Source organism: Salminus brasiliensis, chromosome 5, assembly GCF_030463535.1.
Source record: "Salminus brasiliensis chromosome 5, fSalBra1.hap2, whole genome shotgun sequence".
Classification (NCBI taxonomy): domain Eukaryota; kingdom Metazoa; phylum Chordata; class Actinopteri; order Characiformes; family Bryconidae; genus Salminus; species Salminus brasiliensis.
The window spans coordinates 2,780,877-2,803,390 of NC_132882.1; the positions used below are offsets into that span (position 1 = coordinate 2,780,877).

The following is a 22,514-nucleotide window of genomic DNA, read 5'->3' on the forward strand; positions in this document are numbered from 1 at the left end:
GTGTGTGCATTTGCACATCTGTGTCAAATAGGTGCAACTAAAAGTAGTAGAAGGGGTTTCCACAAACATTTGGACATACAAATGTATTTTGAAAGAAGAAGAAATATTGGTATTTCCATATTTGTTCATTTAGATTTATGTATTTAATGGGGTGCAGTTTCAATACATAGAAAATGTATAACTAAAAGTCATGATAATACGTTTGATTGACTGTGTTGTGTGTAAAAGTCCCAGAATTCATTCCTATATTACTTAAATCTCCTCTTGGTGGCATAATATAGCACCATTTAAAAACAGATCAGCTTCAACTCACAGTGAGAGCTATCCAGGCTAATGTACAGCTTCCAAACATGGTGGAGGTAGTTTCACACACTGCTACTGTAATTAAGACCCCCAAAGTAAACAATGAGAGACCCCCCCCCATATACAACTCACAGTGAGAGCTAGCCAGGCTAAAGTACAGCTTCCAAACATGGTGGAGGTAGTTTCACACACTGCTACTGTAACTAAGACCCCCAAAGTAAACAATGAGAGACCCCCCCCCATATACAACTCACAGTGAGAGCTAGCCAGGCTAAAGTACAGCCTCCAAACATGGTGGAGGTAGTTTTACACACTGCTACTGTAACTAAGACCCTCAAAGTAAACAATGAGAGACCCCCCCACCCATATACAACTCACAGTGAGAGCTAGCCAGGCTAAAGTACAGCCTCCAAACATGGTGGAGGTAGTTTTACACACTGCTACTGTAACTAAGACCCTCAAAGTAAACAATGAGAGACCCCCCCCCATATACAACTCACAGTGAGAGCTAGCCAGGCTAAAGTACAGCCTCCAAACATGGTGGAGGTAGTTTTACACACTGCTACTGTAACTAAGACCCTCAAAGTAAACAATGAGAGACCCCCCCACCCATATACAACTCACAGTGAGAGCAAGCCAGGCTAAAGTTCAGCTTCCAAACATGGTGGAGGTAGTTTCACACACTGCTACTGAAATGTCCAGGACATTGCAAATGCCAGTTCATGTGATTTGAACCGTTGGGAAATAAAGGACACACCGGCCGTGGCCACGCCTCTTTTTTTAAACTTTTATTCACTTAAATTTCTCAGTGTTAAAGCAACAAGAAAACATTTAGAATGTCCTTTGGTGGGATTTTTCATTACACTTCAGCATTTATGTAAACTGATATTCTTTGATGCCAGCACGTTGCCAATACGTCGGAAACTGCACAACTAAAAGTCATAATAGTAATAATAATAATAATCATAATAATAAGAAGAAAATAAAAGAGGAAATAAAACCTTGACTGAAGAAAAGCGAAGAAACGTGTTTTTTCACCTTCATTGAAACACACAGACACATCGCCCTTAGACACAGCTCAGCAGTAATATGAGTAAGGTTCAATAATGATGATGATGATGATAATAATAATAATACAAAAAATTATGTACTACAATATCTCTGCTCTGTCAAGAAAATAAACTTCTTTGTCGATACAAAAATTAAATACACTGATGACTTTTTGTCTTCTAAGCACTTTTTCATGTGAACACGTCGGGTAGCCGTGAGCTGGGACTGATAGCAACACGCTTTGGAGAGTAGAGGGCAGGAACACTGACCGGAGGATGAGAGAAAGCAAAGAAAGAAACACTGCACCGGCGTGATGCTCTGGAGAGATTGGAGATCATTCACCCAAACCGAACAGGGCTGGAGGAGGGGTGCGTGAGGAGCGAGGGTGGACTTTCCCATTGTCGAATGTGGGTCGTTCGAACGACGGTCCGAATGTCCGAATTTCCGTATATCCACAATGCACTGACAGCAAAGAATGTTTATGCTTCTGATGAGTCTTTGTTTGTTTTCCTTTTTCTTTTTTTTAAGCGTCTTTTTGTTTGTTTTTGTTTGTTTTCCGAACGTTGTAAATGCCAGTGATCCTCGCGATCCGGACAGTCCTCCGTAAGAGCAGCCAAACAAGCAGTCCAGCCGCCGGGGTCGTTCGGAAAAAAGCGCCACGGGCCTGCATTGCTTCGGGCGGCAGCTGACCCCGTTGCCGTGGCGATAGAGAAAAAAAAAAAAAAAAAAAAAAGAGCCAGCCCGACTCCCTCGATCCCTTTCTTTTGATCTTCCTTCATCGTTGGGTTTTATTTAGGGGGGTTGAGTGAGGAGTTAGTTTCTGCTATGGCTTAAAGTCCACTGTCCTTTCCGTCGGCTAAACGCGCTTAACGAAGCGAAGTGCTCGGATAGACTTCTCTAAATAACATCTGGAATTTTTTACTCTTTTATTTCGTAAAGATCTGCAATACTTTCATCAATCCTTTATATAGAATCATTTATTTATTTATGTATTTATTGGTTTATTTATTGATTTATTCACTTTTTCACAAATTTAGGCTTTTGCTCTTTATCCGGACATGGTGTCCTCGCCTGGCCAGCCGGGTGTCCGTCGGGGGAGGGGGGGGGTAGTGGGTGTTTCCGCTGCGCTCTCTGGAGGCCTGTTTCTGTGTGTGTGTATATATATGCAGATATGTGTGTGTGTGTGTATATGTGTGTGCATGTGGTTGTGTGTATGTGAGTGGGTCTAGTCAGTCTCTCAGAGCCGGGTCAGGAGCAGGGTGCAGGCGGACGTCAGCAGCAGCAGGAGGGGGGATTGTGTGAGGCCGGGGTCCGAGCCGGAGTCTGAGCTGCAGCCGCCCTCGCTCTCGCAGCGGGGCTTCTCACACAGCAGGCCGGAGAATGCCGGGGGGCACTGGCACCTCACGTTGTTCACACACACGCCACCGTTCTGGCAGCGCAGCAGCTCGTTGTCGCACACCCGAGCTGCAGCAGAGAGAGAGAAAGAGGTGAGTGGCAAGAATTGCACTGGGTTCGGTTTTGGACCTGTGTGCATGCAGTCATGTGCAGAAGTTTAGGACCCCCTGTTTAAATGGCATGTTGCATTTTTTCTTTAATTAAAATAAGTGATTTTCATTACTGTTGATATGCTGAATTTAACAGGAGGAGAATAATAAAATATTACATATGTAAAAAAAATATATATAATGTGCCAGAAATCTTCCTACATGTTTTACTTAATATTACTAAAACACCATAACTGTATAAGTGCAGAAAATACACTATACTCTTAATAATAAAGGCTACAGTGGCTTCTTTGTGTACTGCCATGGGAGAACCATTTGTGGTTCCATAAAAATACATGTAAAAAGAGATGACGGTGTAAATAACCTTTAAATACAACCAGAACCTTACAAAATGGATTATTGTGGAAAAAGAGAGTGTCTACTTGTAATTAACTCTATATAACATTAGAATAAACCCAAATAAACATAAAGTCAGCGGTCAGTGAGAGTGTCTACCTGTAAACACCTCTATATAACATTAGAATAAACCCTAATAAACATAAAGTCAGTGGTCAGTGAGAGTGTCTACTTGTAATTAACTCTATATATCATTAGAATAAACCCAAATAAACATAAAGTCAGTGGTCAGTGAGAGTGTCTACCTGTAATTAACTCTATATAACAGTAGAATAAACCCAAATAAACATAAAGTCAGTGGTCAGTGAGAGTGTCTACCTGTAATTAACTCTATATAACATTAGAATAAACCCAAATAAGCATAAAGTCAGTGGTCAGTGAGAGTGTCTACCTGTAATTAACTCTGTATAACATTAGAATAAACCCAAATAAACATAAAGTCAGTGGTCAGTGAGAGTGTCTACCTGTAATTAACTTCTATATAACATTAGAATAAACCCTAATAAACATAAAGTCAGTGGTCAGTGAGAGTGTCTACCTGTAATTAACTCTGTATAACATTAGAATAAACCCTAATAAACATAAAGTCAGTGGTCAGTGAGAGTGTCTACCTGTAATTAACTCTATATAACATTAGAATAAACCCAAATAAACATAAAGAGAGAGAGATTTTTAGGGGACATTTGCACGTCCGATCATTGTGAAATTTTAACATGGTGTTAAGGGCAGATAATAATAAGGGTTTTCAACATATGTTAAAAAAAGGAAGAAGCACACATCAGATACCTGTCTGACTGCATCTGGGATCAGTGATCATATTTTAAGTCCTGCCTTAAAGGGGCTTTTTTCCCAATTCCCCCTCATCTTCATCCCCAATCATGATCGCCCCCGTCACAACTCTTCAAATCTCAGGAGGCAGTCTGAGACATTTCTGGACTTCTGACATTTCAACATTTTGCCGATCCAGCCAGGAGTGCAGTTCACAAGAACAGCTGGGAAGACCTGCAGCAACCCAACAACCAACTCCAACACAGCTGCTTAGCCGGGACAGGGCTCAGCACAGACACATAGAGTCCAACACCATCCTGAATGTGACTCCACCATACGCTACATACAACCCAGCTGACTTAGGAATAACCCTTGGCCTGTACACTGCATGGGCACCAGTGCCCGATCTCGTATGGACATCAGGCCACACCGTGATTGGTTACTGTTCTACCAGCATTGAGGCATGGTTTTACATGCACTCCTGGACTGATACTGATAATACTAATACTAATACTAATACACAGAGAATTCACCTTTAGATCAAAATCATTTCATAAATCATAGCAAGTAACTAAACACACAGTCATACAGCTCCGGAAACAATGACGAGACCACCCTACACTATCAGTTCCTCTGGTGTTGCTGTTTATGGGCAGTGTGTTTAAGGGAAATGAACATTAGCGCTGTATTTCATAAACCATGGACAACATTTCCCTTAAATTCCAGATAAAAATATTACTATTTAGAGCATGTATTTATTTATTTATTTATTTATTTTTTATTAGCAGAAATGACAACTGCTCAAAAACAGCTGCTCAAATAATGCAGATAAATGATGATAATAATTATAAAGTAAAGAAGTTATTATTCAGATTTAATCACAGTACTAATATCTGAACTCTGAGAGCATTCAGAATCATTATGCTGAAATAACCTCGACTGACCAATCACAGCTCTCCTGTCTCGGCCGGCTCTCCACTAGTCTTTCACATAGCTGTTGGACTTTATGCCGCTCATAGTCTGCAGATTCAGATAACTCAGCTCTGTCAAATCTAATCTACATATCGAATATTTCTCATTTTAGGATTTTTATCAAAATATTATAAAGATTATTTGCCTTTTTTGACATTTTTACCAGAGCAGCCATGAAGGAACTGCCAGATGTAGCTGAGCGATCCAGCCAGTGGTTGTGGATAAGAAGGGCTGAGGTTAGGTGGGGCAGGGCAGTGAAGGTGGAGTATGGTGGGAGATACAGGCTGCTGTGTATGCTGTGGGTATAGTGGTTTTGAGGCTGTGAGTAAAATTCTGTGAAATCCCGTGAAGTGAGTTCTGCAGTATCTCACTTAATCTTGTAATTCTCACAGCCCTGCAGTAATGAGGAATATTTAATATTTAGACGTGATTGGAGATAAATTCACTCGCTAAGACATATTAGCAAGTTTCTAATATGTATGTATTGTCATAGCATGTGCGCTAAGGCTAAAGCTAACAGCAAAAAAAAAACAAAACCCAAAAAATGCCATGATTTTAAACTTAAACATTTTTCATATAAATAAATAAATTAATAAATTAATTAGTTTGAAAATGTTAGGAGCCACTGGGTTGTTTCAAAGTCAGAACATTTTGTCCTGAAATTGTATGAAAACAAATATACTGACACACACACACACACACACACACACACACACACACACTCACACTCTAATTACACTCATTTCCAGTGTTACACAGCTAGCGCTCTGCTTAGAGATATCACATACTCTTCCCCAGCAGAAAACAGGAGGAAGCGGTCAATAGCAGCGAGCAGGTAAGTGAATATTGATTGAAATGTATAACAGAGCAGAAAATCTAATATCAGCAATAATACAGATTTTAACTGAAAGAAAAAAACCCGAAGATGATCGTTCAGATGATTGAGTCGACTGTTTTAAATGTTGTTGCAAGACTGTGCTCAGGAAGGGTCAAATCTGGGCCCTGTGGGTCCAGTTTCTGGGTCAGTCTTACATTTTTTACATTCTCAGTTAGGCTGAGATTAGAATAATGGTTACGGTTAGGCTTTGGACTGAGGTTATTATTAACAACAATAATGATAATAATAATAATAATAATAATAATAATAATAAAAATTGTGGGTTGTGGGTTAGCCTAGGTTAGCTGTTGGGTTGAGGTTAAGGTTAGGATTAGGATCAGGATCAGGGTTAGGCTGGGTTTGGATATTAAGTCTACTTGATGGACCAGATGAACAGTAAAACTACTGAATGTCAGTAAAGCATCAGCAGAACATCTTCAGGATCTCAGTGGATCCAGAAGCTTCACTGCTGCTGCTGCACTGATCTGCTGCTGATGTTTAACTGATCCTCTGTTAAGAGCTTATTAACCATCTATAAACAACCTCTCCAAATAAAGTGTTACCGCTTTACTGAATGCTTTTGTTGTTGTTGTTCTTTACGCAAATTCACACTAGGAGCTGCAGGTAAGCCTGGAGTCTGGAGAAGCTGAATCATGTCTGATATGGAATCAGGAAGGAGACTGCTGGAGTGGATAAATGAGCGCGTTCGCGTGATAAACACAGCGTGAGCTAGCACGTCCATCTCTGTGCTAATCAGTCTGCTAACCAGCTCTAGAGCTCTTCAAACGCTCTTCAGTTAGGCGCCCTCCGCGTGATTAGCCGCTCGGATTATGCCGGGGTCATTTACACTCATTTGTCTGAGAGGAGGATCATAAAGTAGGCTTACGCCGCTGACTTTGTGCCAATTAGGGAAACTCGTTAGCGCCTGGCGCCGGAGTGCGAGCGATGGAGTGGTTTAATTAGACTGACACGTTCTACCTTTAGGGTGCAGATGTAATTATGACACGCGCAAAGTTTTTATTAATTAAACATCCGCTTTCCTCGCCCTTAGAACCTCTCTTTCCTCTCTGTTCTGCACGTTCTCCGCTTCAGAGTAAGGTGAACGTGGAGGAGAGCGGAGCAGAGATGTTTTGGGGGCTGATATTAAAGGTGCGGTGATGGATGAGAGCTGGGCTTTGTTGCTATATCTAGGCTACTTATCTCTGTTTGGGTGCTTTCGACCCGCCATCGCTTCCTATTTATACGCTAAGTCGTCCGTTTTAAACCCCAGCCGAAAAAAAAGAAAACAGAGCGAGCGGGGAAACGATCGAGCGCTTCCAATTGAGACGTCAATATCGTCTGTTACCGAAGTGTCGCAGGTGGGGACCGAGCCCTAATGAAGGGATTGTGTTTGTGGGAGGAATGGCGAGCGCGAGTTTGCTTTGGGGAAAAAAGCAGAGCGTATCGATCCTTCCCTCTTTTCTGTGCCTAAAGCACCCCCCCTCAGCAGGTAATGCTTTTAATACAAACTCCTAGAAACTCAGGTCACCCTCCACCTCTCTCTCTCTCTCTCTCGCTCTATGTCTCTCCCTCTTTCTTGTCTCTGTATGGTGTGTAGGTGTGGAAGCTGAGAGAATAAGAGAGTGTTGTGTAAAGGTCGGGGGCTGGAAGAGTGAGAGAGAGTGTGCTGTGGAGTGTGTGGGATGAAGGTGTGGGGTCTGAGAGAGTGAGAAAGAGTGTGATCTGATGGTTTGGAGTCTGAGAGAGTGAGAGAAAGTGTGGTGTGGAGAGACAATGATAGAGAGAGAGAATGAGGTGAAGGGTGAGAGTGTGTGTGGTGTGAAAGTGTAGAGTCAGAGAGTATAGGGTGAAGAAGTGGAAGCTGAAAGAGAAGGTGGAGTGTAGGTGTGGGGACAGAGAGATGATGATGAAAGAGTGTGATCTGAAGGTTTGGAGTCTGAGAGAGTGAGAGTGTGGTGTGAAGAGAGTGAGAGAGAATGAGGTGAAGGCTGGGAGTGTGTGTGTTGTGAAGGTCAGGGGCTGGAAGAGTGAGAGAGAGTGTGCTGTGGAGTGGGTGGGATGAAGGTGTGGGGTCTGAGAGAGTGAGAAAGAGTGTGATCTGAAGGTGTGGGGTCTGAGAGAGTGAGAAAGAGTGTGATCTGAAGGTTTGGAGTCTGAGAGAGTGAGAGAAGGTGTGGTGTGGAGCGAGAGTGATAGAGAGAGAGAGAGAATGAGGTGAAGGGTGAGAGTGTGAGGGTGTAGGTGTGGAGACAAAGAGAGTGTGTGAGGTGAAGGCTGGGAGGCTGGAAAAGTGTGTGGTGTGAAAGTGTAGAGTCAGAAAGTATGGGGTGAAGAAGTGGACGCTGAGAGAGAAGGTGTGGAGACAGAAAGTGAGAAAGAGTGTGATCTGAAGGTTTGGAGTCTGAGAGAGTGAGAGTGTGGTGTGAAGAGAGTGAGAGAGAATGAGGTGAAGACTGGGAGTGTGTGTGGTGTAAAGGTCAGGGGCTGGAAGAGTGAGAGAGAGTGTGCTGTGGAGTGGGTGGGATGAAGGTGTGGGGTCTGAGAGAGTGAGAAAGAGTGTGATCTGAAGGTGTGGGGTCTGAGAGAGTGAGAAAGAGTGTGCTGTGGAGTGTGTGGGATAAAGATGTGGAGTCTAAGAGAGTGAGAAAGTGTGATCTGAAGGTTAGAAATAAAAAAGTTAGAGAAGGTGTGTTGTGGAGAGAGTGAGAGAGAATGAGGTGAAGGCTGGGAGTGTGTGGTATAAAGGTCGGGGGCTGGAAGAGAGAGAGAGAGTGTGTGCTGTGAAGTGTGTAGGATGAAGGTTTGGAGTCTAAAAGAGTGAGAGTGTGTGTGGTGTGAAAGTGAGGAGTATGAGAGAGTGTGGGGGTGTAAGTGTGGAGACTAAGAGAGTGTGTGAGGTGAAGCTGAGAGGCTGTGAGAGTGTGTGGTGTGAAAGTGTAGAGTCAGAGAGTATGGGGTGAGTGTGCTGTAGGTGTGGAGATTAAGAGAGTGTGTGAGGTGAAGGCTGGGAGGCTAGGAGAGTGAGAGTGTGTGGTGCAACGGTGTGTTAGTGAGAGAGTGTGCTGTTAAGGTGTAGAGTCAGAGAGTATGGGGTGTGAAAGTGGAAGCTGAAAGAGAAGGTGGGGTATAGACAAAGAGTGAGTGAGGTGTAGATTCTGAGAGAGTATGTGTGGGGAGAAGGTGTGGAGTCTGAAAAAGTGAGAGAGTATATGGGTGTAGGTGTGCAGTCAGAGAGTGAAGCTGAGGTTTGGAGGCTGAGAGAGAATGCAGGGTTAGGGTGTGCAGTCTAAGAGTGATGTGAAGGTTTGGAGTCTGACAGAGTGAGAGTGTGTGGTGTGAAGGTATGAAGTCTGAGAGTGATTTGTGAGTGTAATAGGAATAAATGCAGCTGATTAGAGAGTGAGAGGGTTGTAGGTGTGGAGGCTGAGAGTGAGATAGTGAGTAGGGTGAAGTATGGAGTATGAAAGTATGAAAGAGTGAGAGAGTGTGGGGGTATAGGTGTTGACTCTGAGAGAGTGAGAGAGTGTGTGGCGTGATTTCTGAGTGTAATGGGAGTGAACTCAGCTCGGCACTCCAGAGAGTCACTTTTTATTGAAGGTGTATTTTATACTAGCCTCACACACACCTCACCCTCCACACCCCAGTAGCTCTGAGCTCACTCTCTGTGTGTGTGTGTGTGTGTGTGTGTGTGTGTGTGTAATGAGTTTGTGTCTAAATGTCCTTTAAAAGTCATTAAAGGGAAACTCTCCAGCCTTCACTCTATCTGAGCACACAGATAAAGAACCATCAACATCCTGAACGCCACAACCCCACACACCTCAACACTCATGGATACAGAACCACCGACATCCTGAACGCCACAACCCCACACACCTCAACACTCATGGATACAGAACCACCGACATCCTGAACGCCACAACCCCACACACCTCAACACTCCCGGATACAGAACCACCGACATCCTGAACGCCACAACCCCACACACCTCAACACTCATGGATACAGAACCATCAACATCCTGAACGCCACAACCCCACACACCTCAACACTCATGGATACAGAACCACCGACATCCTGAACGCCACAACCCCACCCACCTCAACACTCCCAGATACAGAACCACCGACATCCTGAACGCCACAACCCCACACACCTCAACACTCATGGATACAGAACCACCAACATCCTGAACGCCACAACCCCACACACCTCAACACTCATGGATACAGAACCACCAACATCCTGAACGCCACAACCCCACACACCTCAACACTGCCGGATACAGACCCACCGACATCCTGAACGCCACAACCCCACACACCTCAACACTCATGGATACAGAACCACTGACATCCTGAACGCCACAACCCCACACACCTCAACAGTCATGGATACAGAACCACCGACATCCTGAACGCCACAACCCCACACACCTCAACACTCATGGATACAGAACCACCAACATCCTGAACGCCACAACCCCACACACCTCAACACTCATGGATACAGAACCACCGACATCCTGAACGCCACAACCCCACACACCTCAACACTCATGGATACAGAACCACCGACATCCTGAACGCCACAACCCCACACACCTCAACACTCATGGATACAGAACCACCGACATCCTGAACGCCACAACACCACACACCTCAACACTCCCGGATACAGAACCACCGACATCCTGAACGCCACAACACCACACACCTCAACACTCCCGGATACAGAACCACCGACATCCTGAATGGCACAACCCCACACACCTCACACTCCCGGATACAGAACCACCGACATCCTGAATGGCACAACACCACACACCTCAACACTCCCGGATACAGAACCACCGACATCCTGAATGGCACAACACCACACACCTCAACACTCCCAGATACAGAACCACCAACATCCTGAATGGCACAACCCCACACACCTCACACTCCCGGATACAGAACCACCAACATCCTGAATGGCACAACACCACACACCTCAACACTCCTCTAAACCCCGTCTTCCTTCTGAGCAACCCCCCCCCCCGCCCCTTCGTGCCCACTCATCCCTCAGAGCCCTCACCCCTCCCAGCCCGTCACGTTGGTGGTTCTGGGCATGTAAACAGACTCGGAGTGGAGAATAAATTGGGCGATTTATTAGGTTTGCTTTTGATATGAAGGGTAATATTTATAGAGCGCGAGGGACGGCGAGGTGCTGCAGAGAGAATGCTTCAGTATTTGAGGAGAGATTGGAGTTTTAATTGCACTCTCCAATCTGCATACAGATGGGAAAACACACACATGTGTATGGAGGACCATGGATGGAGAAGTATGGAATTACCTCCCCATTTATCATTCATATAGCTGCTGTTTTAACAGCCACAGACAGAATGACATGAATTAAAACATAAACAGTCAGGCATATTAATCATAATATTCATATACAGTTCATATAATGCAGAGTATATTCATTAGGATAAGGCATATTTATATATTATGAGGTAAAAAGGGTATTTTCAGGTGTAACATTCAATATTTCAAGTATTTTGGATAAAACTGGATGTTATTAAATGCTTAATAACATATTGTATTATTTAATTATTTAATTATTTATGTAATTATGTAATTATCTATTAACAGTATTTCATTACTTCCATTACTTCTAAAGTAGCCTTTGGCTCTGGCGCTAGTAAAGTCCCTATATGTAAATGATCACTGTTCGTAGTTTCAGCATAAATGGGTGGGGCTAAACTGCTGTAGGCGGAATAGGTGGAGACAAATCTGCTGTAGGATGAAAGGGTGGAGCTACACTGCTAGGTGGGCTGGGTGGGAGGGGTTAAACTGCTATAGGCTGAGTGGGTTGAGCTAAACGGTTAAAGGATCAATGGGTGGGGCTAAACTGCTGTAGACTGATTTGATGGAGACAAATCTGGTGTATGATAAATGGGTGGAGCTAAACTGCTACTGGCTGCAAGGGAAGGGTTAAACTGCTGTAAAGTGAGTGGGTGGGGCTTAACCACCGAATGCCGAAAAGGATGGACTAAATTGTTATAGCCTTTGTGCGTTGAGATATATGGTTGTAGGGTCAGTGGGTGGGGCTAAACTGCTGCAGGTTGACTGTGCGGGGTTTAACGCTTTAGATTAAATGGGTGGGGCTAAACTGCTGTAGACTGAGTAGGTGGAGCTAAAGTGCTGTATGATGAATGTGTGGAGCTAAACTGCTTTTGGCTGAAAGGGCAAGGTTAAACTGCTGTAAAGTGAGTGGGCGGGGCTTAATCACTATATATTGAATAGGAGTAGCTAACGGTTGAAAGATCAGTGGGCGGGGTTAAAATGCTATAGACTGATATGGGTGGAGCTTAACGCTGTAGACTAAATGGATGGTGCTGACTGTTGTAGATTGAGTAGGTGGAGCTAAACTGCTGTATGATGAATGCGTTTAGCTAAACTGCTATTGGGTTAAACCGATGTAAAGTGAGTGGGTGGGGCAAAACCATGTGTGTTGAATAGGATGGGCTAAACTGCTGAGTGGGTGGGGCTAAACTGCTATAGGCTGGGTGGGTGGGACTAAACTGCTATAGGCTTGCTGTGAGGGGTTAGACTGCTTTAGGTACAAGGGGAGGGGCTTAACTGCTGTAGACTGAATGGATGGAGCTAACCATTGTAGGCTGAGTAGGTGGGGCTAAATGTTTTAGGTTCAAGGGGAGGGGCTTAACTGCTGTAGATTGAATGGATGGGGCTAACTGTCTTTTAGTGTTTTTGAAAAACTTCACTTTTGCCACAATATGAACGGACCATTCTCTGATCAGACAGAACCAGCAGACGTCGTTATGTCTGTATGTGTGTGTGTGTGTGTGTGTGTGTGTGTGTGTGTGTAAGCAGGCTGAGCAGCCGGCTGGGCTGCCTGTTAGCCCAGGCATCAGCACATGCGGCTCATGACAAATATTAGCTCAGCTGTTCAGTTCTGACTGGTCTGATACGCCCTGGGTCTTTATTTATTTATTTATTTATTTTATTATTTTATTATTTTTGTTTTTCCGGCTGAATTCTAAACACCACACAGACGCGCAGGCCTGCTCTGAAGGCTCTGCACACACTGTTCTGTTGCTTTCACCACCAGCTCAAGCGTACTGGTTACAAAAACAAGAGGGAGTCTGGAGCTATCTAAAGCAGAAGGTCCTGAACCATGAAACCAACAGCTGGTCTATGATCCAGCTCATGTTCCAGCCCTGCCTACTATCAGCACTACATCTGTAGCTCCCCACAGTGCCGATGAGCTCAGAGTAGAAGTCCATCAGCATCACAACATCTTTACATCCTTAAATATCTGATATCTGAAAGGAGTTCTGAAGACTGTCTGATAAAAGAACCCTGAAGGAACCTCTGGTGAAAGTCCTACTAGCTTGGAGCTTGGTTGTGATGTCAGCACACTCACTAGAGGCTAGACCTGGACCTTCTGCTCTCAGATAAACATGTATCCGATGGTTGTAGGCAAAATGGGTGGGGCTAAACTGCTGTAGGCTAAATGGGTGGGACTACACTAATGTATGCTAAGCAGGTGTACGGGTGGGGATAAACTGATGTAGCATAAATAGTTGGGGATAACTGATGTAGGCTGAATGGGTGGGCATAAACAGCTGTAGCCTGAATGGGTGGGGATAAACAGCTGTAGCCTGAATGGGTGGGGATAAACAGCTGTAGCCTGAATGGGTGGGGATAAACAGCTGTAGCCTGAATGGGTGGGGATAAACAGCTGTAGCCTGAATAGGATGGGAAAACAGCTGTAGCCCCAGGCAGCATAACCGACCTGGTTCTCTCTAGGTGGATAGGGTGGTCCTCCCTCTCCCTCATCACTTAGCACCATGCTAGCCAGCACGTCTGTTAGCTCACATTCCAGCAGCTGTAATTAGCGGTTAGTGTTCTCCTCCAAGCGCTCTGAGCTCCAGTGATGCTGGGTTAGCACATGCTAGCTTTCACCTTCCCAGTGGGAGAGGCATCGAATGACAGGGGAAGTCCTAGATACTGGTGGGGGGAACTGGGAATTGGAAATTGCTTAAAAAAAACAAACTCATCTCCAGCTAAAGCCGGCAGTCCAGAGAGCTTCATAACCACAGCCAAGCAAGAGCCATAAGAGAGAGAGAGAGAGTCCCACTACGAACAACTATATCTCTGCATGTCAATGAACCTCACATTTTATTATTATAAAAGTGTTGGAAGAATAGGATTACAAAAAAACATTAATACTTTGTAATAATAATAATAATACTTTTATTTGTTGCTTGTTTACACAAATGTAATTCAATTAGTTTGAATTTAAAATGAATATATATTAGAATATATATATATATATATATTTATATATATATATATATATATATATATATATATATATTTTTTTTTTTTTTTTTTTTTTTTTTTTTTTTTTTGGCTGCAACAAAATGTGTCATCACAAAAATAATCTAATATTACAAAAGTGTTTTTTGGACTGTGTGGACTCGGGGGTTAAATAGTACTCACCAATAAAAAATAGTCTTAGCCAAATTTATTTTAAAATAAGTGTTCCCCATAACATTTCTATATTATTATACAATTAACACTAAGGCTAAAAGCTTTTCCCCCCTACTTCTCCTATAAAGTCACCAAAAGAGATACAAGACTTTCTTACTAAAACTGAAGATAACTAAAAATATATAAAACATAATCTAATAATATGGTTATAAAGTCTTATTTATGTATTAGAATATGGTCGTGTAATCCTACATGTCTTATGATATGGTTTTATAATCTTAAACTTAAGCACCTTATAAACACAGTCCCATCAGCATATTATGACCACTGCTGGTTTGGAATGAACAAGTGGTACGAGTAGTGGATCAGATGCAGCAGTGCTGCTGGAGTGCTTAAACACTGTGTCTGTCCACTCACTGTCCACTCTCTATTATTAGACACTCCTACCTAGCTGGTCCAGCTTGTAGATGAAGGTAAAGTCAGAGACAGAGGCTCAGTTTGTTGGTGTTGGTCGTCCTCTAGTCCTTCATCAGTGCCCTCAGGACGCCGCCCACAGGACACCGCCCACAGGACGCCGTCGGCTGGATATTTCTGGTTGGTGGACTACTCTCAGTCCAGCAGTGACGCTGAGGTGCTGTGTCATCAACTCCTACCACCAGCACAACACACACTACTAACACACACACTCACCACCACCGTGTCAGTCAGTGTCACCGCAGTGCTGAGAATGACTGACCCACCACCCAAAAAAATACTACCTGCCCTGTGGTGGTCCGTCCTGTGGGGTCCTGAGCATTGAAGGGCAGGGCGCTAACAAGGAGGCTGATAATAGGTTATATAGGTTATATAGAAGCGGAGCCACTATTGGCTGTTCATTCCAAGGTAGGAGTGATCATAATATTCTGGTCATATATATATATTAATTATAATAGGATTATAAAATCATATATCTTTTAAAAAATGGTTATATAATCTTATATGTATGATAATATGCTTATATAATCGTATAATATGCTTACAGTAATCCCATGATGATTAATATTAGCTATATCGCCTACATTCCAGATGCCTTCACTCGCCAAGATAAGCTTTGCAGTGCACAGAGCGAGAGCGAGAGTAATAGAGAGAGAGAGGGTAATAGAGAGAGAGAGGGTAATAGAGAGAGGGAGGAACAGAGCAGGGCCGTGCACTGTCAGGCAGGTCGGAGGTTTTTTTTTTACTTACATTTGCAGCCATTGTCCCATAAATATCCAGGCTGACACTCATGGCACTTAACGCCTGTCGCTCCTGCCTTACATTTACAAAATCCTGTGCCATTACAGCGATCGCTCTCTGAGCCAAAGGGATCACAATTACAGTCTGTAGAAACAAGACACACACACACACACACACGTATATATACACACACACACACACACACAGCTGGAGAGAGACTCGGATCATGAATTATTTCCTGTGCTTTGGTGTTGTTGTGTTTTTTCCAGCACAACAGCGACCCGTTCACACCAGAAGGCCTCGTTCGCGGCCTACAAGCTACACATTATTATTACAGGGGAAAAGCTCAGCCGCTGCCGCGCCGGCTAACGTTTCAGAGGGGTGGAATGAAGGATGGTGGATGAAGAGAGGGGCTGAGAGCATGAAGGTGCTGACACACACTATAAACATCACTGGAAGTACACATTAATGCTGGGCGATTTATCAAAGCACATATGCTGGATAGTCTGTATTATAGCTCATACGGCTTTCAGTCCCCACCCAGGCAAGCCCCTGCTTTCTGTCCATAATACTCAGCTCATATAATGCAAATATGATATTGCATTCATACATTGCCTTAAATATCAGGATATACACAGATATATAAATACATATATATATATATATATATATATAATAATATTGGAGCTAAAAGGTGTTTTTAAAATTAATATATTAATGTTATTAGAGCTTCATACTGGATATTAATGTTATTAGAGCTTCATGCTGGATATTAATGTTATTAGAGCTTCATGCTGGATATGAATGTTATTAGAACTTCATACTGGATATTAATGTTATTAGAGCTTCATACTTGATATTAATGTTATTAGAACTTCATACTGGATATTAATGTTATTAGAAAGTCATATTGGATATTAACATTATTAGAACTTCATACTGGATATTAATGTTATTTGAGCTTCATACTGGATATTAATGTTATTAGAGATTCATACTGGATATTAATGATATTAGAGCTTCATACTGGATATTAATGTTATTAGAACTTCATACTGGATATTAATGTTATTAGAGATTCATACTGGATATTAATGTTATTAGAACTTCATACTGGATATTAATGTTATTAGAGATTCATACTGGATATTAATGTTATTAGAGCTTCATACTGGATATTAATGTTATTAGAACTTCATACTGGATATTAATGTTATTAGAGATTCATACTGGATATTAATGTTATTAGAACTTCATACTGGATATTAATGTTATTAGAGCTTCATGCTGGATATTAATAATATTAGAACTTCATACTGGATATTAATGTTATAACAGCTTCATATTGGATATTAACGTTATTAGAGCTTCATACTGGATATTAATGTTATTAGAACTTCATACTGGATATTAATGTTATTAGAACTTCATATTGGATATTAACGTTATTAGAGCTTCATACTGGATATTAATGTTATTAGAACTTCATACTGGATATTAACGTTATTAGAACTTTATACTGGATAGTAATGTTATTACAGCTTCATACTGGATATTAATGTTATTAGAACTTCATACTGGATATTAATAATATTAGAGCTTCATACTGGATATTAATGTTATTAGAACTTCATACTGGATATTAATGTTATTAGAGCTTCATACTGGATATTAATGTTATTAGAACTTCATACTGGATATTAATGATATTAGAGATTCATACTGGATATTAACGTTATAAGAACTTCATATTGGATATTAACGTTATTAGAACTTCATACTGGATATTAACGTTATAAGAACTTCATATTGGATATTAACGTTATTAGAGCTGCATACTGGATATTAATGATATTACAGTTTCATACTTTAAAAATCCTTAAATGTGGACTGGTCTGGGATCTGCAGGACTGGGACCGAGACTCACTGTACTTCCTTCTAGATCACAACGTTTATGTGTTGATCTCAGGTATGAAAACACTCAGATGTTCTCGTTGTTTTAGGAGAAATGAGCTGAGTGGAACAAGGTTCAAACAATGGAGGTAATGGACCTTATGTTCACAGTCTGGAGTTTTCTATAGAGAAAGTGCTATAGACTGAAGCTGCAGTGTGAAGTGAAGATGCTGTCTAGCGGTAGTTCAGGTTACGGGTCAGACACCACTTTCTCTTTCAAAAACAGAAACATGAATCATTCCAACAGAAACAAACCCATAATCCTCCTACCCTACACCCCCCCCCCTCGCCCCCCAACCAGAAGAACCAGCCAGGACCGGATTTCCTCACCAACACAAGGTCCAGCTGCAGAATGATCCAGACCTCACTTGCGGAATGATACAGCCAAGAGTTTGCAGAATGAGTCAGAAAGATACACTGTATGTCCAAATGTTTGTGGACACCCCTTCTATTGAATGCATTCAGCTACTTTAACTGGACCTCACTGAATGCAATCAAAGCCTTTCTTGAACAGTACAGATGGTTATCGTTATTTTAGGCACTACATACAGTCGACATATAATAATAATATTTAATATTTATTTTAAAATGTAAGAAATATTTAAATGTATTTAATAACTAATTAATATGAACTATTATTGACTAATGCTAGCTTGTGGGTAGTGGGTAAATCCGAGTCTACCACAGAAATGTTCTATATATTACTAAAGAAAGGTTCTTTGACTTGTAACAACAGAACCATTCTTTATTCTACAGAAAAAAACCTTCTAAAAGAGGTCCTACGTTTTAGAGAAGAGCTGAATTGAATTTTGTTTTATTAAATATTTGCAGGAAACCATCTCTGATATGTAAAAAACATGGTTGTTTGAGGTACCATGGTTCTAGATAGAATAACTGCCTTAACTAAAAAAAACAGTGAAAGAAAGGTTCTTTTATTTATAACAAAAGAACAGTGGAACCTGTTTGATACTAAATATTTGAAGAAAGACACCTAGAAGAGGCTTTCCATTAAAGTGAAGAACCATTTAAACCACTGAAGAATCCAGACATGGTCCTAGATAGAACATTAGCGTTTACTAAATAATCCCTGTACTGACAAATTTATTATTAACTCATTCTTGACTGACAGTGGAATCCCTTTCTGGTGTTGTATCCACAAAAGTTTTTTTATCATTAAGAAGATCCATTTAAGCATCCGAATGGTTCTTTAAGTTGCCTTGGTTCTAGACAGCACCATTGCTTTTACTAAAGAACTTTTGTACTGGAAGGGTTATTAGACTCTATGGCTATCTGACAATAGTGACACACTTTATGTTACTGTATTAAGCATCCAAAAGGTTCTTTGAGCTGTCTTGGTTCTAGATAGACCCACTGGCCCACTGCCTTTACTAAGGAACCCCTGTACTGAAAAAAGTTAGGTTATTTGATTTGATTTGATTTGGATTTGTAACAACATTGGAATCCTTTTGATACTAAATATTTGAAGAAAGCAACTTAGAAGAGCTTTTCCATTAGATAGAAGAACGATTTGAGAATCCAGACAGTGTTTTGAGTTGTAATGGTTCTAGATACAACATTAGCATTTACTAAATAATCCCTGTACTGACAAATGTATTCTTTGACTCATAACAACAGTGGATTCCCTTTCTGGTGTTATATCCACAATTTTCTTTTAATCATTAAGAAGATTCATTTAAGCAGCCAAATGGTTCTTTAAGTTGCCATGGTTCTAGACAGCACCATTTACTTAAGAACTTTTGTACTGGAAGGGTTATTGGACTCTATGGCTATTTGACAAAAACACACTTTTTGTAGCTGTGTTAAGCATCCAAAAGGTTCTTTGAGCTGTCTTGGTTCTAGATAGACCCACTGTCCCGCTGCCTTTACTAAGGAACCCCTGTACTTTATTTGTAACAACATTGGAACCCTTTTGATACTAAATATTTGAAAAAAAACCTTCTTCATGGAAGAGGTTTTTGATTAGAGAGAAGAACCATTTGAGAACCCAGGCAGTGTTTTGAGTTGCCATGGTTCTAGATAGAACATTAGCATTTACTAAATAATCCCTGTACTGACAAAAACACATGGGTTCCCTTTCTGGTGTTATATCTAACAGGGTGTTTTTATCATAAAGAAGATCCATTGGTTCTTTGAGTTGCTTTGGTTCTAGATAGTCCCACTGACCCACTGCCCTTACTAAGGAATAAAAGAGTCTTTGGTTTGTAACAACAGTGGAACCCTTTTTGATGCTATATCATTAAAGAATATTCGACAAGTGGTTTATCTAGAGGTAACCTCACTTCTTCTCCCTCTCCTGTTTCTCCACCTCATTTATTCCTCTCTTTTTCTACCTCAGCTCTTCTTCCTCTCCTTTCCCAGCTCAGCTCTTCTTTCTTTCCCATCTCAGCTCTTCTTCCTCTTTTTCTACCTCAGCTCTTCTTCCTCTCCTTTCCCAGCTCAGCTCTTCTTTCTTTCCCATCTCAGCTCTTCTTCCTTTCCTTTCCCATCTCAGCTCTTCTTCTTCTTTTTTCCATCTCAGCTCTTCTTCCTCTTCTTTTTCATCTCAGCTCTTCACCCTTTTTACCCACCTCAGCTCTTCTTCTTCCATTTTGTCCACCTCAGCTCTTCTTCTTCTCTTTTTCAATATCAGTTCTTCTTCCTCTCCTTTTCCATCTCAGCTCTTCTTCCTCTCCTTTTCCACCTCAGCACTTCTCCTCTTTTCCCAACTCAGCTCTTCTTCCTCTCCTTTTCCATCTCAGCACTTCTCCTCTTTTCCCAACTCAGCTCTTCTTCCTCTCCTTTTCCATCTCAGCCCTTCTTCCTCTTCTTTTCCATCTCAGCTCTTCTTCTCCTTTCCCATCTCAGCTCTTCTTCCTCTCCTTTACAAGCTCAGCTCTTCTTCCCATCCTTTCCAAGCTCAGCTCTTCTTCCTCTCCTTTCCCATCTCAGCTCTTCTTCTCATCCTTTCCAAGCTCAGCTCTTCTTCCTCTCCTTTCCATCTCAGCTCTTCTTCTCCTTTCACATCTCAGCTCTTCTTCTCCTTCTCCATCTCATCTTCTTCCTTGTTTTCCACCTTATTCCTTCTTCTCTTTTAAATCTCACTCTTTTTCTCCCTACTGTCTCTTTGTCCATCTCATTCTCCTTCTTCTTCTGCTACCAACATATGTTTTTTAGTGTAACTTCCACCCCAATGCTAGTCCACTCACTTTCAATAGAAGCTTATACCTCCCCAATTAGCATGGGGCTAGCAGCATGTCTCAAACAGTTTAGGGGTGTTCAGTAACCTCTACCAGACTTGATTATGCTGTTTCTGACACTGTTACCTAGAACATCACTGTTCTCTAGAACATGGGATGAAGGACAGATCACAGCTAAACACAGTTCCCTAAGGCCTGAACTTGGTCTGTACCTGGCGGAGGTGCATGTGCATGGGTGGAGAATGCAGAAGGAGCTGCGTCACATGCAAGGTGAAGTGACGGCTACAACACAGCGAGATGAGGAAGAGGAGGACGGACAGATGGCCAAGGCAAAAGGTGACAGGGGTGACAGTAGGGGGCGCTAAGCACTGTGACAGTGAAATGGGGGATGGGGGGGGGTGGGGTGCACTGACCTATGCAAACATTCTCATCATCCGGCTCGGCCGAAGCATTGCGGTAGAAGCCCAGCTTGCACAGCTGACAGTGCTGCCCCCTAGTGTTGTGCTTACAGCTCACGCAAATGACCGTGTTTAACAGCTCGATGTAGCTGCAGCGGTTGGAGTGGCCGAAGCACTCGCAGTCTTGCAGAGAGGGAGAGAAACGTGGCTGTGTTTAAAGCAGTGTGTGTGTCTGTGCTTGTATGTTTGTATATGTGTGTGTGTGTGTGTGTGTGGTGGAGCGGGGGTTGGCATGGACTGCAGAATGGGGTCCAACCTGACCCAAGTAAAGAAGACCTGATATCCCGAGGGCAGAAAATTAAAGATGAGACACTTCTTTAATATTAAAAAAAAAAAATTATTTATGCTTTGAAAATAACAACAAAAAAAAGAGCCTGGAGCAAAACTTTGGGTACCCTGCAAGGCGCCTTTTAGTTATTGTTTGGGGGATTTTCCTCCATTCTCCTGGCTCTAGTTCTATGAGATTCTTGGGTCGTCTTGCTGCACTTTTTCTTGTTTCAAGGAGGAATGGATTTTTTTTTATCTGTTTCAAGAAGCATGGAAGACAGTTTTAAGAAAAAAAAAGCAGAAAACTTTGAATGTCAAGAATGAATTGATATTATTTTATTTATTTAAAAAAAAGAATGCAAAGGATTTGACTTATTATAAGAAATGATTATGGTAATTTTACCTATTTCAAAACGTAATGCAGATAATGTTGCTTACTGACCACTGACTTTGTTTAGATGGGTTTATATGGATTTATTCTAATGTTATATAGAGTTGATTACAAGTAGACACTCCCACTGATCACTGTTTATTTGGGTTTATTCTAATGTTATATAGAGTTAATTACAGACAACACTCTCACTGATCACTGACTTTATGTTTATTTGGGTTTATTCTAATGTTATATAGAGTTAATTACAGGTAGACACGCTCACTGACCACTGACTTTATGTTTATTTGGGTTTATTCTAATGTTATATAGAGTTAATTACAGGTAGATACTCTCACTGACCACTGACTTTATGTTTATTTGGGTTTATTCTAATGTTATATAGAGTTAATTACAGGTAGACACTCTCACTGAACACTGACTTTATGTTTATTTGGGTTTATTCTAATGTTATATAGAGTTAATTACAGGTAGATACTCTCACTGACCACTGACTTTATGTTTATTTGGGTTTATTCTAATGTTATATAGAGTTTCCTGTGCCACTGGCTGCAACAAAAGCCCAGCTTGTGGCCAGTCTACCCCAGATTACTGGGGTTCGAATGTGTCTTTGCAGGAATCCTACAAGCCGTCCTCTCAGATAGCTTTTCATTGGTCTTCC

General features: G+C 41.7%; 1 protein-coding gene across 6 annotated transcripts in view; it reads right to left on the reverse strand.

Moving 5' to 3' along the window:
• Positions 1-1,146: 1,146 nt before the first annotated feature.
• Positions 1,147-22,514, reverse strand: part of ntng1a (netrin g1a) — a 181,088-nt gene continuing 159,720 nt past the window's right edge. For 3 of the 6 annotated variants that reach the window (XM_072679259.1, XM_072679257.1, XM_072679256.1), the window contains one exon: positions 1,147-2,817. In XM_072679259.1, the coding sequence (XP_072535360.1) occupies positions 2,591-2,817 (227 nt within the window). In that variant the 3' untranslated portion in view covers positions 1,147-2,590. Of the gene's footprint in view, positions 2,818-15,596; positions 15,732-21,150; positions 21,319-22,514 lie in introns of all 6 variants that reach the window. The other 3 variants (XM_072679253.1, XM_072679255.1, XM_072679254.1) reach the window with 3 other exon arrangements.